This window comes from Ptychodera flava, chromosome 2 (genome assembly GCF_041260155.1).
Source record: "Ptychodera flava strain L36383 chromosome 2, AS_Pfla_20210202, whole genome shotgun sequence".
In the NCBI taxonomy this organism is placed as follows: Eukaryota; Metazoa; Hemichordata; class Enteropneusta; family Ptychoderidae; genus Ptychodera; species Ptychodera flava.
Genome location: NC_091929.1, coordinates 49,345,794 through 49,361,916, shown reverse-complemented (window position 1 = coordinate 49,361,916; position 16,123 = coordinate 49,345,794). Strand labels below are relative to the sequence as shown.

General features: G+C 36.4%; 1 protein-coding gene across 1 annotated transcript; it reads left to right on the top strand.

Annotated features, from left to right (window-relative positions):
- Positions 1-208: 208 nt before the first annotated feature.
- LOC139122858 (zinc finger protein 665-like) lies at positions 209-12,291 on the top strand. The gene is made up of 3 exons (XM_070688675.1): positions 209-488; positions 2,286-2,408; positions 7,346-12,291. Exons 1-3 carry the CDS (start codon positions 362-364, stop codon positions 9,076-9,078), a joined length of 1,983 nt encoding a protein of 660 aa, XP_070544776.1. The 5' UTR covers positions 209-361; the 3' UTR covers positions 9,079-12,291.
- Positions 12,292-16,123: the final 3,832 nt, after the last annotated feature.

The following is a 16,123-nucleotide window of genomic DNA, read 5'->3' as shown; positions in this document are numbered from 1 at the left end:
GTTTAGTTTGTCTAAGTAGTTTTGCCAGAATTGCAATTTCTTACTTTTAACAAATTCTGGGCATATGACACACGTCTATGGGCGCATAGTCCGAGAGCGGAATAGATCACACGTGACTGTGAGCATACATATCTCTCTCGGCTTCAAGCCTGTCAGCGAAAAGCGCCCCCAATAATAGGTTACTTTCAATGTCAAAGGTGAAACGTTTGAATAGGCCCGGGTTTATAGCGGCTGCAGCCCGGGGCCCCGTGGTGGGCATTCTACTGACGCTGAAAATGCCATTCTTCTGTAATTTTGATTACATTATCGGAGTATTTCCACGTCTTTTAAGGGTTTGAGCGACTGGAATCCTGATATCAAGATGATATCGTTGGGAATAATGAACGATAACAGCACAACTGTTCGGGATCGAGAGCAACAGACAACGACCAGTAACAACACTGTCTCCAGTGACAGAAAAACACGTGACATTCTCTTCAGTCCTAAAGGTATTTACTCTACCATGTATGTCAACCCCATAAAGTAGTCCCCATTGGTCGAGTATCACAGAATGTCTCCATTCGTGAAATAATATATGGATTCTCACTTCTACTGTCCGGGACCCTTGCTCTACGTGGCAAGGCTGTGTGTTAACCGTAGTTGATAGCGTTTCTAGGGGGAGGCTGGAGGATTTTCTATTTTCTGGGTGATTTTTTTCCACGGCCCCCTAGTAAATTATGGAAAAAAATCTATGCCCCCCCCCCCCCCCCCCATCTTTCCGGGGTTTTTTAATGGGCCCCCTAATATATAGATGCATGCTTATACACAAAGACATATCCAGTCTAACAAATTGCAGGAACTGTAGTGGACATTTAATCAATGATATAACAAAACATTTTAGGGTTATGTGACTATAAAAAGAATGTTTTGCAGGGACTGCAAGTGGCACGCTTTTGGAAAGGCTAGCAATAAACATATCTGGTTGTAAATTTTTGAAGAAAAGTTAATTACAAAATATGAATTCTTCTTTTATGTCTCATGAAGCACAGAAGTCAGTTGGAAGTGGTGAACAGAAAATTAGAGGAGCAGATAATTGGCAAAGTGATGTATATCTTGGTTTCCAGATATTTATGAAAAGTGAGATGTACATGCACAAGTTCAGCATACATTTTCATTTGATGATGCTGAATAACTTGCAGACTCACGGTGAAAGTTTTAAACATTACAATTGGCGAAAGCCAACTATAAGTTTTTACTTTTTTTTTCAAATTTTGTTACCATAAAAGCAAGTAGCTGCCACTGAAAGCAACAATGCTGAGGAATATTTTAGAACATTTCTTGAACAAAACACCTTATCCAAAACATGAATTCATGTTATTCTGCTCATTCCATTCACAATCCAATGTTCATATTAAAATGCAGATAACCCTGTGTAAGTCAAAGTTCACATTTTGTCGGCAGTATTTTTCAAAATTGACAGAGCATTGATCATATTATAAATATTTTCAACAAACTTTAATTTTAAAATAGTCATGATGCGCATGTTTTCAGATCAGACACGAAACAATACATGTAAATTGTTTTTTCCCTTTTCTGCCACTGTATGGTCTGTGTTGACATGCTAAATACTGGACATTTCATGACGCTTCCAGGGAGGAGAACAAGATACTGCAGTAGATGCATAAAACAAACCACTGTGAATATTATCAAATTTTGCAGCTAAAGGAGTTTATCTGTCACCCAGGTAGCATGGTTCTCTTTTGTATAGATCAGAAATTCTGGGCAAATATTGAATTGATGTTTTTTTTAAGGGGCACCTTTCTACTACCGGTACACTAAAAGCGCTATCAACTACGGTGGTGCCTGTGCTTGGACCAACAGTTGGACCGCGGCCTCAACCATTGGGAGCTGGCATTATATTTACGGCATGGAGGGGTTCAGAGGAATAGGAAAGGGGGAGGGCACTAAAAACATTGAAAGCTTTTTCTAACTCATTCATAACGGGAATTGAGAAGAATGATGTGCTGTACTGTAGAGCACACTTTTAGAGTTTTCTGTGTATTTGTCAACAAACGAAAGACGCAAGTGCTACACTTTACCAAATGAACTCCAATTGTAAATATCAAAAGATATCTCCAGCACTTTACCTTCATTGTATGTGAGGCTTGAGATACAGTCATGTGTCTGACACACCTATTACATTTGACCACAATGCATTGTACTACTCTATCTATTGATGATACATCAATTCTCTGTGGCTTAATCTTAATATGTAAGTGACGTGTTTTGTACCGGTATTTTCTCAGAATGTTCAGCAATTTGTAAAGCTGCAAGACATTTTGACCAACTACGTGAGTTAGGAAAATCGTTTGAGAGTCTTTCAAGCAATTTATGTCAGAAAAATCGGGACAACACTTCATCCATGTCAGGTAAGGTTCTATGTGAGGGTTTCATGTGTGTTAATACAGCAGTGGTGAGTGTACATCTTTCTTTGAGCCTGCATTTCAGGCTTGCTCACTTCTGCCATACTGGCACATGTGTTTGATAGTATTGTTATGGGATACTTGTCGCATTACGTATAAGTATATGTAACATTTTAGTGTTTGGCATCAGAGACAGTTGTGATATCTACTCGTCATTCCCACTCACACAGTGATAAAGTAATGTGTACTTTACTGAATCTGTCTACGCACTGCAAAATCTCATTACATTTAGAATCACAACATATAACTTAACACACTCAATATTTGGAGTGAAGATGTATCATATACTGATTGGATTCTATTCAAATTAATGTGCTTGATCAATAACTATGCAATTTTGTACAAAAAGCTGTGAAAGCTGTCAAAATTGACTATGAACTGATAATCTAGGTACAGCCTTGTGGTGACAGCCAGATTTCTTTGCTGGTTGAAAAGGTACCATGGTATTCTGATCGTGTATGCATGTGTAAGGAGTTATTTACAGAGTAGTGCGCTTTATATTTTTAAACCTGGTTTTTATCACAACTGGAAGTTGTGATATAGAGGTGGTTTCAACCGGTGTTTGATGTCGTCCATTTCCGTAAACGACAAAAAGTCAAAAACTGCTGAACAGAGTGCGTTGATATTTGATACTGATACATAGACTGGTTCCAAGGTTCCAATTCGGAAAAATGGAGCCAAACGGAGCGCCGGTTAGATAGTTTTGGGAAATTTCTAACCCCCCTTTTTATCTAATTGATTTTAGGGGTCTTTCATACATTTAGTTTTGGAATGTACACCAATCCTGCATTGTGGACTGTTTTATGAGTTGTTGAACAGAAATGAGGTTTTGATGAATGTTAGAAATATGCAGGATGGCTGATTCGAAGTATAAGAGATTTCTATGGTCTTTTGGGCATCAAAAGCATTAAAAAAAACATTTCTCATAGTTTAGATTCTCACTTTTGAGATGACCCTAGGCATTTGTTAAGTAAACATCCTTGAGTCAATATACAGACTTTGACATTCCAGAGATTAAGTATCCACAACCTCACATGTTACAGTCTTTCACTACAATGGTATGGCCCAAACCCATTGTTATCAATGGAGAGTGTGGACCTGTCTACAGGAAATTGGGGTGAACAGGTTAGACAATGACGTTACAAGTTGTAGGTTAGTTATCAAGGTAGCACCAGCATAGAGTCCTGAGCATCTGTCCATGTGTTCTCACAGCAAATTACAGGGAAAAAATTATTTGAGAAGTTTCTCTCCTTTAAATAGAAGTATATTACAATTTAAACCTGTCATGGATAGATTGCTCTCAAATGATCTGAAACACAGTTATTGCCCATTAGCAACAAATCTGTAGCAAGATTTATGTAAAGTTCATGAACTTACACAAGGTATTAGACAAAAGATGACCATGACTTTGCAACTTTTCAACATTTATTTCATTCAGATTTCCTCAGTTTAGTGTATAATTTTGTAATCTTAATTACTGTCAACTTAGCTTTACTAACTTATTCATACCTCATTATTCTTACACTACTGTTATACCTTATAACCACAAAATTTCAACAGATGCATATATGATTGTCACTTAACAAACAATTTACAAATATGTCTTCTGCTTTTTCTCCATATACATATACATGTCTCTTTTCTCATAAAAATGAGCTTAAAATCGCAATGTGAAAAATAGTCTTTCAGCTATATGTTGCTCATTGACTTTGTGGTCTGTCTAATTCACAGTGAGTGTGGTTGTTGATAAATGCCGATAATACTAGGCGGTCATTATGTCCAAGCGCCATTGGCGGTATTTTTTAACATAATGACCATAGGTCATTATCACAACTGGAAGTTATGATATAGGGTTAGCTTCAACCGGTGTGGGACAGTGTCCATTTTCCGTAAACGACAAAAAGTCAAAAACCGCTGAACAGACTGCATTGATATTTGGTAGAGATATTCAGACTAATTCCAAGGTTCCGATTCCAAAAAATGGAGCCAAACGGAGCAGCGGTTAGATAGTTTTTGGAAATTTCTAACCCCCCTTTAACTAATTGATTTTAGGGGTCTTTCATATATGTAGTTTTGGAATGTACACCAATCCTGCATTGTGGACTATTTAATGAGTTGTGGAACAGAAATGAGGTTTTGATGAATGTTACAAATATGCAGGATGGCTGATTCAAAGTATCAGAGATTTTCATGCGCTTTTGGTAATAAAATTGATAAAAACCAACATATTTAATGTTTTAGATTTCTCACATTTGTTATGACCCTTAACATTACAGACTTGATGACATAACTAGCTGCTGGACCTGTTTACTGGCGCATTGATTTAAAGACAAAGATCGTTTTATTTTGTAATAAGGACGTGTGATTTCGTAAAACATAGTCTATTAGCCTGGAAATGTGATTTTTGCGAATATTGCTTACCCCACTGACAAACAGTGTGGTTTGAAAATGGCTGGAATTCGCTACTTTGGGACTTTGTTTTCTGTGTGGATTTACTGACAAACTCCAAACCCGCAGCACCTACCCATTCAGTATTTCATGTACAGGTGTACCCAGAGATAGAGTAGTTTCACAATGTGCCAGTTGTGATCAAGTGCCATTGGCGCTATTTTTCATATTATTGAAATAATAGAAGAGAACAAAATATTGAAAGTTTTAGGCCAGAATACCATTGTACTCTGGCTAAGTCTTCGAGGTCTGAATAGTCGGCACCATTCTTACTGTCACTGAGTGACATTCGTTTGACTCAAATGACGTCATTACATGTCCTCTGATGGCGAATTTGAGAAATCAATAACAAAACTAATTCTGGATCAGTCTTGCAGATCGAATTTGGCGAAACAAAAAGGTGGTTTTAGATAATGTCTTTTCACTTTTTTATCTCTAATCTTCTTGTACCTGGTACATGGAACAGGGTAACTTTTTTGCCAATATTTTCTCTTTTCATATCACCATTAAGTTTGTTCAAATCATGATGAAATTTAATTCGTATTGTTGCGGCATTTTTAGCTCATATTTGTTATTTATATAAATACCAAAAAGAGCTTATATGGTAAGTCGGTGGCATCTGTATGTCTGTATGTATGTATGTGGGTATGTATATGCGGATGTATGTCTGTCACACGCAAAAGCTCCCATACCGCCTAAGCTACCAATCTCAGTATTTGGTGTACAAATAGATGCAGGGGTTGAGATGTGACTTTGTTCAAATGAACACGTCAGTGTCAAAATTATGCAAATGAGGTAGAAAAAGGGAAATTCTGCAAATGTTCAGGAGTGGTGGCATACCAATGACTGAAACAGGATACTCCATCGACCGTGAGTCATTTCCTGTTATTGTATATGAACTGTTACATATTAACAGACCTGCTCAAACTAAGGGATGGACCATTAGATCTTGGGAGGGGTGGTCACAATGAAATTGTGAACATTTTTATTTACCATAGTCAAGTTCTAAACAAAAATTTTCCAAATGAGAACAGCTAATTTTTTTCTGAGTAAATTTTCAGATTTATAATTTTCAGTGCGACGCTGTCTGCGGATACAATGTACATTCATATCACTGGCGCAAATAAGATTGCGTGCTGTAACTACAACATACATATGGCCTAGTGATTTATATTGCTGATAGATTTTGCAAAGTGTTGCAGATCATCTTTTGACAAGCTGAGAAGCTGTTTGCAAAAAAATGTGGTGAAATTTCAATATTTGTGATTTTAGGACAATTTTTGCCCTTTTTTGATCAAAACATCTATTTCTCTGTAGCAGCATGTCCAACTTTTGTCATTCTTGTTTTTCTGGTTTAAATTTTTTCTTGTTGTTTTTGTGGTTGTACTGTGCAGAAATCATTGTCATAACATCAAAGTAGAATTTTCCTCCACTGAACAGATAGAAACAACATTTATTGTTGATCTTGGTACCCACACGGTATGTACAAATTCTGCTGAAATGTGAGCGACATCGTATACTTGCTGTATTTTTTGCTATTTTTGGTAAAATCTGACACCATGTCTGATTGCTTTTAAATTTGATATACAGTTTACTTTGGGTGACCTCAGTTTGATTTGTTAAAATTGTGCAGAAATATGCAAATTTGCATTTTAAGATAATTTTTGTAACTTTTGGACAAAATATTTTGCTTCACCAAAACTGCTTGTTTGACAGCTTTGATATTTGGTATTCAGGTTCATAGTGATAAGCAAAATATGATATATTCAAATTATGAAGATATCTACAATTTGTAATTTTGGGGCATTTTGTGCAATTTTTGGTCAAAAAAGTATTTCTCATAAACTAAGTAGTAGTCTTATAGCTTTGATATTTGGTATACAGGTAGACAGGTAGACTTATTGTTGTCTATAGAAATTATGATGAAATCTGCTACTTTGTTCTTGTGAGGCAATTTTCACCGCTTTTGTCAAAAAATTTGATTTTCAAACTTGTCTGATAGCTTTAGTTTACATGTTTTAAAGGATGATCTTAAGATGATATGTTCAATTATGATGAAATCTTCAATAGTCTATTTTGCCTGTTTTTGTCAGTCCAAAGAAATCAGCTATCAAAGATTTCCACCTTCTTCATCAACACATACATCTCTATATAACATGGCAGAGCTATTTCAGTGGCTAGATCGACAGTTGATGTTCATGCACAGACTCAGCATAGTTTAAACCTATGACTAAAGATGCAACAAATGTATCCCTTTCCTTCGTATTAATCAATGTGATAAAGTCATCATCATCATCGTAGTTGAAGATTTGTCAATTGCTTGTAGAATAATCATTAAAATTTATGTTCACAGAATACAGCTGTGCCAACTTGTGTGACCCTTGTAAGAAATATTGCTGTAATGCACTTTTCTATACCCTTCTCTCTACAAACAGAGGCAACAATGGTAATACAGAGTCTTGTCCAAAATGGTTATGTCGCCTTGGAGTATGGCAGCCTTAACACAGAAAAGGATAGAGAAGACTTTACTGAACAGCATGATCTCTTTGACAACCAGTCTACAGTGGACAAAGATTCCTTCAGTTTGTCTGAGAGTCATCTGAATAATGATGACAATAACTCACAGAATGCACTGGTACAGGTATGCAGTAATAAGAGCCAGGAGTGTGAAAGAGGTGATTGGAAAACAAGGCTTGTAAAGGATTGCCCATTGCAAATAGAAGAGTCTTATTTCTGTTCAGAAAGTGGGACGACATCAGTTTGGAAATGTGAAGTAAATGGCAATATTGAAAAAAATAACAGACCACATGAATGCACGGATTGTGGTGAAACACTCACTCAAAAGGACAGTCTTAGGAAGCACACCTCAATCCATTTGGGTTTCAAACCATATCGATGCAAAGAGTGTGGTAAAACATTCACAAACAAGACCAGTCTCAGTATGCATGATTTGGCCCATTCAAAATCCATACTATATGAATGTAAAGTTTGCTGTAAGACATTCACACGTAAGGGCCATCTTAGCATGCACAGCCTGATCCATACAGGTCTCCGACCGTATGAATGCAAAGAGTGTGGTAAAACATTCACACAAAAGAGCAATCTTAGGACACATCAGTTCAGCCACTCTGGTGTACGTGTCAGAAAGTATAAATGTGAGGAATGTGGTAAAGCATTCTTAGCAAAGAGCAGTCTTACGAAGCACAAACTGATCCATACTGGTGTCAAACCATATGAATGCAAAGACTGTGGTAAGACATTCGCAAACAAGTCCGATCTTACGAAGCACAGTATGGTCCACACAGGCCTTAGACCATATGAATGCAAAGAGTGTGGTAAAACGTTTACACAAAAGGTCCATCTTAAAACACACAAATTAGCCCATTCAAACATAAGACCATATGAATGTGAAGTTTGTGGTTATACATTCAAAGCTAGGAGAGCTCTTACGGTGCACAGTTCGATTCATTCAGGCCTCAGACCATATGAATGTGAAGTATGTGGTAAAGCATTCAAAGATAGAAGTTCTCTTAGGAAGCACAGTTTGATTCATTCAGGCCTCAGACCATATGAATGCAAAGAGTGTGATAAAGCATTTAAACGTAGTGGTGATCTTATGAAGCACATACTGATTCATTCAGGCCTCAGACTGCATGAATGCAAAGAGTGTGGTAAAACATTCACACAAAAGAGCAGTCTTAATGTGCACATTTTGGTTCATTCAAACCTCAGACCACATGAATGTGAAGTATGCGGTAAAACATTCAAAGATAGAGGCGCTCTTACGAAGCACGGAAAGATTCATTTAGGCCTCAGTAGGTCGTATGAATGCAAAGAGTGTGGTAAAACATTCACAAAAAAGAGCAATCTTACCACGCATACTGTGGTCCATTCAAACCTCAGACCATATGAATGTGAAGTGTGTGATAAAACGTTTAAAGATAGAGGCAATCTAAAGAAGCACAGATTAACCCATTCCGGCATCAGACCATATGAATGCAAAGAGTGTGGTAAGACATTCATTCAAAAGGGCCATCTTAGGAAACACCAATTGAGCCACTCTGGTACCAGACCATATGAATGCCAGGAGTGTGGTAAAACATTCACGGAAGAAGGCAATTTTACAAAACACAGTCTGATCCATTCAGGCCTTAGTCTTGATGAATGAGAAGTGTGTGGTAAGACATTCACACAAAAGGGTTATTTTAGGACTCACTAATTTAGCCACTCTGATGTCAGACCATACAAATGGATTGAGTGTGGTAAATAATTCACACAAAAGGGCTGTCTTATCGTTATAAGGCACATATTGATCCACTTAAAAAAATGCTAAAGTCAGTCTAATTCCGCTACTGGATTTCATGTTTAATGTTATTTTTGACACCGGTGTGTTTCCAAGTGAATGGAGCAAAGAGATTATTGCACCACTTCACAAGAAAGGTAGTTTTCAAGATCCAAACAATTTCAGAGGTATTACCCTATTAAACTGCTTGGCGAAAATCTTTACTTATATTTTGAACCAGAGATTGGTCAGGTGGGCTGACATGAAAGGTTCTATTACCGAGTGTCAGGCAGGATTTAGACGTGGATTTAGTACTGTTGATAATGTTTTTATTCTGCATGTCATGATACAGAAATACCTAACTAAACGAAAGGGCCGTTTCTACTGTTTATTTGTGGATTTCAGTAAAGCCTTTGACTCTGTAAATCATAACCTTTTGTTATATAAACTCTGTATAGAGGGAGTAGGGGGCAAAATGTACAACATTTTAAAATTCATGTATAATGAGGTTAAATCTTGTGTAAAGGCTAATCAAGGAGTAACCGATTTCTTTCATTGCTCGGTCGGAGTACGGCAAGGCTGTATGTTTAAGCCCTTTTTTGTTCTCGCTCTTTATAAATGAGTTAAATGCTATGTTGATGAGTTCAGGATATGGTGGTATTCAACTTACACAAGAATTGTACGATTTGTTTGCTCTTTTATTCGCCGATGATGTTGCCATTTTTAGTGATACCCCAATTGGCTTACAAAGACTTATTAGAGTATTGGAATCTTTCTGTCAGAAATGGAAACTTTCTGTAAATATGAATAAGACACAATATTGTTTTCCGACGAGGAGGGGTAGTTAAAAAAAATGAAAATTGGTTTCTAAATAGACAAAAAATCACTATTGTCAGTTACTACAAATATCTAGGCTTAATGTTATCAAGTAGAAATGTTTGGAGTAAAGCCGTTGGCACGCTAGCAGACCAAGCCAGAAAAGCAATGGGATGTATTTTTCGTATGATTAGAAATACTGGTACCTTACCTTTTAATGAATATTGCAAGCTTTTTGATACAATGATATTGCCAGTTTTGACATACGGAGCAGAATTATGGGGTTATGATATGTATCACTTTGCTGAAAGAGTGCAACTCAAGTATTTTAAAACATTTTTGGGTGTCAAGTCGTCTACCCCTGATGCCTGTATTCTAGGGGATTGTGGGAGACTACCAGTTTATATTTCCACCTATAAAAAAAATCCTTTCATATTGGTTTAAACTTTTGTCAATGCCAGGGAACAGAATAACAAAACATGCCTATGATCTTGCAGTAACACTCGATAAAAACAACAAAGTGTCCTGGGCAACTCATGTCAAACATGTTTTGTATGAACATGGCTTTGAGGAAGTTTGGCTTTGGCAGGGCCCTGGTAATTTCAATCTATTTCTTAATTATTTTATGACAAGAGCAATAGATATGTATAAACAGGAGTGGTTCTCGGATATTTGCAGTAAAAACAAACTTCGTCTGTATTGTAATTTTAAGACTCTGTTTCATACAGAAAATTACATAAGATCAGATATGGACTTTAAACTTAAGAAGGCTCTTGCTTCCCTGAGAATGTGTTGTTTAGGGTTGGAAGTCGAGGAAGGGCGGGCGAAGAGTCTTGAATATGAAGAAAGAATTTGTAGAGTTTGTGGATCCTCCGAGATAGAGGATGAATATCATTTTATTTGTGTTTGCCCTCTGTATCAGAACTTACGTTGCAGATATTTACCTAGGTGGTCATATACATTCCCAAAAAATGAAAAATTTTACTCACTTTTGTCATCTTCAAACGGTATGGTAATTTTTAAAATGGCATTATTTGTGTGCAAGGCAACAAAGCTGAGAAATGAATGCCTGTAGATATTGACTGTACTCTTGCTTTCTTACTTTTCATTGTATTTTCCAATTGAAATCTGTAATATTGGCCGGAGGCCTTTAAGAACAATAAATCAATCATATTGATCCACTTACATCTCAGCCATTGGAATGTGAAGAGTGTGATAACACCTTCATAGACACGTACTCTTCGGTTGTACAGATTGATCCATTTGTGTATCACACCATATATATGTCGAGTTTGCAATACAACATTTGCACTCAAGTATTCTCCAGCCAACTCAAATATAGGACCACATAAATGTAAAGAGTGTGGTTGAGAACTTTGTTATATGGATGCATAAGGACTACTGTTCATATTGTGGTGAAATTTGCATAGTTTGTATTTTGGAGCATTTGTCCTCGTCTAAGGGATAAGAGCTCTTTTTGTAAACTGGTTGTAAGAATGTTGTAAACTTTGATCGTAGAGGTCAAGAGGGATGACCTTCATCAGTTTTGTTAAAATTGTGAGTGCAAAACTATTATTTCTGAGTCCGCGTGGCATTAGCTTAAATTTGTTGATATTCGACATGGAGATCTTCAGGGTTTACAGGTACGCATTGGGCGTAACGGAAAAAACATTTTTTTTTTTGAAATAACAGCGATATTTATTGAACAAGTTACATTTTTATTGGTACAGCCTTGAAAGAAACAATTGATACTACATAACTGATAGAATGTTGGACAACATATTGCAAAATCATGAACATCGAATATTTTATTTTTTATCCTGGATAAACTACGCATTGGATGGAAATAGCGTGTACTCATTTCCTTGTTACGGAGACTGCGTCTTTTTCAATATGTATATGATTATGCAGACGTTAATTTGCTTTGCGTACTGCAGAGTAATTATGGGTGAAGTACGCAGAATTTTGCGTTAACGGAAGCTTTGAATCGGCTTTTTACTTTTATGATTGAATCATTTTAGTCACTTTTTAAGCTTTTTTGTGAAAATCAATATTTTCAATTTGTCCTTAAAACCCCTTATTTGATCATTTCGTTGTTTTGCATGGGTGTTCGTTTAGTTTGAATGTGGCCAGAAATGTTCAAATTGTGGTGATGCATGCCTTGTATTATTTTCAAAATTTTTGTCCTTTTTAGTTTATTTTTTGGTTGATTTTAAGTTCATTTTGCTTAAGTTACTGTCTGCGAAAGCGCTAATGCAATAATAAAATGTGAGTTGAAAGCTCAAAACTGACTCCAACTTGTTTTAAATACGATTGGAACTAATTTGGAATAATTGGATTTTCATATTTTGCAAATTTCTCAAACGATTTAGGTGCCATATAGCTGAATGTTGCAATATCGCCAATTACTCATAAAACAAGAGTGTGCTATAAAAAGAAAAGCAGATGATATAACATTTGGAGATTAAATTGATATAACTTCACCATCCAATTATCCCAAATTAGTTCCAATCGAGTTTTCTCAGACTTTTCTGTTTTGTAAGATTTTAAAATTTTCCTGGTGTATTTGAACATGTCTCATAAATATTAAGTTGACTTTGACTTCTATCTGGCATCTTTCCTCTACGGCTATCATGATAATAAACATGTTCATTGTGATTTTTGTTCTTTCTTTTCAATTCTGATTAGGATTTAGTGACAAGTGAATTTCAAATTTCTCTCCCAACATAGGTGAAGAGGGTACGTTGGGAGAGAGTTGCATCGAGTCACATAATGATATCATCCTTGTAGTGTTTCTCAGGACATCTACATACGTTTGAAACAACAACACTACAGTTACGGCCTGTTCGTTGAATTTTATTGGTCAATAACAACATGACCAATATCAACATAAACAGCAATACAAACGACAGGACCAACAACAACAACCAGATTTCTTGGTTCCCTATGGGAACACCGGAATTCTGAGTGAGCTTCATGATCAGCTATTTCGCCTCCAGTTAAACTCGGAATTTAGACTGTTACAGACTAAATTTTTCTTGGCTTATTGATATTGTTTTTATTTGTAATTTCGGAATCTGAAATAAAGGGCAGTGAACGAGACTGCTGAACTTTCCAAGTCTCTGTAAGGGTTAATGATCGTCACGAATTTTCCTACATCTTGGTTAAAACTCCATTGTCAGGGACATTAAATGTATTTACGTCATTGATACCTAAGTATCAAGGATACAGGTAGAAACTTGTACTAGTGACATCTATTGTCAAGGCAGTAGAGTGAATTCGTATCATCAATACCTAGCTCACATCGTGAAGTATATGACAACTTATTATGGAAGACACTATCTGACGATAGCCGTCCAAGAACCGGCAGCCAGCTACCATGACGACGACCCATGACCCGATAACGACAAAATGATGCTTTGAATTCGACTACGAGATGTAAGACTCCTGTAAGAAGTGATTCTGTGAAACATGACAGACACTGACAGCTGAACAAATAACTTGAGGGAGCAGACGACGTTCGAAAAAAATCAACTTAGAGGAACGACTTAGAACAACTAAGAACACCGATGATGTGGCCACGAAATGGGAAAAACGAATCAGCATGAACAGGACGGCGAAGAACGATCGGACGCGCACATCACGGCCTCTCAGTGAAGATATCCGTGAGTATCGTGTCGACGTTCGAAGCATCAATCAAGGACTCTGTGCATGATATAACTGACTAACTTTCGGTGAACTTTAAGCAAACAAATTTAACGATTCGCACAAAGACTCATGATGTATATTGTATTTTACTGTTATGGTTTAATTATTGAAATGCCTTCGATCTCTTCTTTGATGGAACAGTTAAATAGTGTGTAATAACTTATAAGGTAAGAGATATCATTTCCAGCGTTTAACCGATTGTAATACATGTATGATTTGAATTCATGACATATTATCTTTGCTTTTGTTATCAAAGAACGCTTTCTATCTTATAGCAAATTTACAAACGTTTCGGACTTTCGAAACAAGATAAATTTCGATATTAAGTCACGGGTTGAAGGATTGAACTGTATACATGTTATGAGGCCGGCTTAGCAGCATAAATGTTTGTGTGTAGTGTAATCCTGCCTGTTGAATTAACTTGGATTCCTTTGGTTGTCTTGTGATTCGCTAATTACTTTTATGATTCATATAATGTTTAATGTTTTATGGAATTCAGATGCGAAACGTATTTCTGTAATTGATGCATTGCCTGTGTAAACGGTACTAAGAATAATGTCTTGGTATTTTTGAGTTTCTTTAGAAGCCGAGTTTAAGAGATTTAAAGGGAATTTTATACAGTCACGACGAGTAAAAGTGACTCTTTGTGTACGAAGTTATGGAGAACTTCATGTAAGAGAAGATTTTATATGTGTCATATTATTTAAGGATGCACGTTTTGAAGCATCGACGTACAGCAGCTGAGACATTATTGATTTGAGTCTTGTTTATACAGAAAACGATGTGTATTGTGAGTGGTAATTATTTGATGGTTTAATGAATACTTACCTCTCGAGAAATTATTTTGTATTGATTTTCTATTCTGCGTTCAGTAAATAGCTCTCCAAAAAAAGAAGAGAAAATGAAAACTTTGACGCCCCCCGCAAAAAGGGAGCAACACGAAGTCAAAAGGAGGGGAATAGTTCAAGCTGTCATTCTTTGAAACTATGAATTGAGAAATCAGTGATAAATACACACTCTGCCTCCAATAACCATTTTATTTTTGTGACTGTAGTTGATAACGTTTTGATAAGCCGGTATCGAAATGGTAAATGACATGTATTTTGTAAAGTGAAAGGGTTATTCCATAAAGAAAATACATGGGAATATGCTGAGAACCTGAAAGACACTTTGTTGGAACTTCTTAAGGGACATCCTGTAAAAATAGCAGACAAACCCGTAATAGCCAGGTATGTTAGACAAGTTAACTTTACATTGGGTTGCCTCGGAACTGTGGTTAGGTGAATGAGTGAAAAGAAGTTGACTTCGCGTGAACCATCATAGTGTGTTTGTTTATGAAAATGGAGCGCTCCAGTTTGACCGAGTGTATGGATGTAATGACCCAATTCGTAGACCCTGCGAGTTACATAATACTACTTGTTGTTGGGATTCAGATCTAAAATTAGAAATACTTCGACTGAAGGTGTTGACTTCAAGGTGTGTACTGCTGACTGAGGTCAGACACAGACTTACCTAATATAAGTTAAATTAAGTTCAACCTTAGAAATATTATATCAGAAGTTGTTTTTTTTACCTTTCAAAAAGGATGAAAGAGTTGAACCAAATGTCTCGATTGAATTACTTCCTAGACCCCTCCATTAAGAAAGAATAGGGAAATACGTCAGTCTCATGATATACATTCAATCTTACACTATATGTATGTATACCATCTAAGTATTTTAGCCTTTACATATATTTCATGGGTTTTATTATTTTTGAATTATGTTGTATCTTACCCAAACATTTGATCAATTATGTAATTTTTATAGTATCTATTCACTTTATCAAATTATAATTACTTGCATGTTAAAAGTTTTTTTTTTATACTTGAATGCGGGACGCATTCCTTGAAATGAGGGGAGTGTTACAGACTAAGCTTTCTTTGGCTTATTGAGGTTTTTTTTTTGTAATTTTGGAATCTGTGTAAAGGTCAGTGATTGAGACGGCTGAACTTTCCAAGTCTCTGTAAGGGTTAATGATCGTTATGAATTTTCCTAAATCTTGGTTAAAACTCCGTTGTCCGGGACATTCAATGTATTTACGTCATTGATACCTAAGTATCAAGGATACAGGTAGAAACTTGTACTAGTGACATCTATTGTCAAGGCAGTATACGAGTGAATTCCTATCATCAATACCTAAATTCCAGACAGGACCCTGGGATGATTACATAAGGAAAATGTTGCATACCCAGCGTGCGAAATTCACGCTGACCCGATGGCCCGAAACCAGCTATTTTCATGCTGGACCAGTAATTCCTGAAAGATGTCCTGCAGTTTCTAAAGACGCGGGCCAGTAATTTTCACTATATGGAAAGAAGTTTACCCAAACGTTTTGCTAAACAAAATTATTCAGAGATACGAAATTT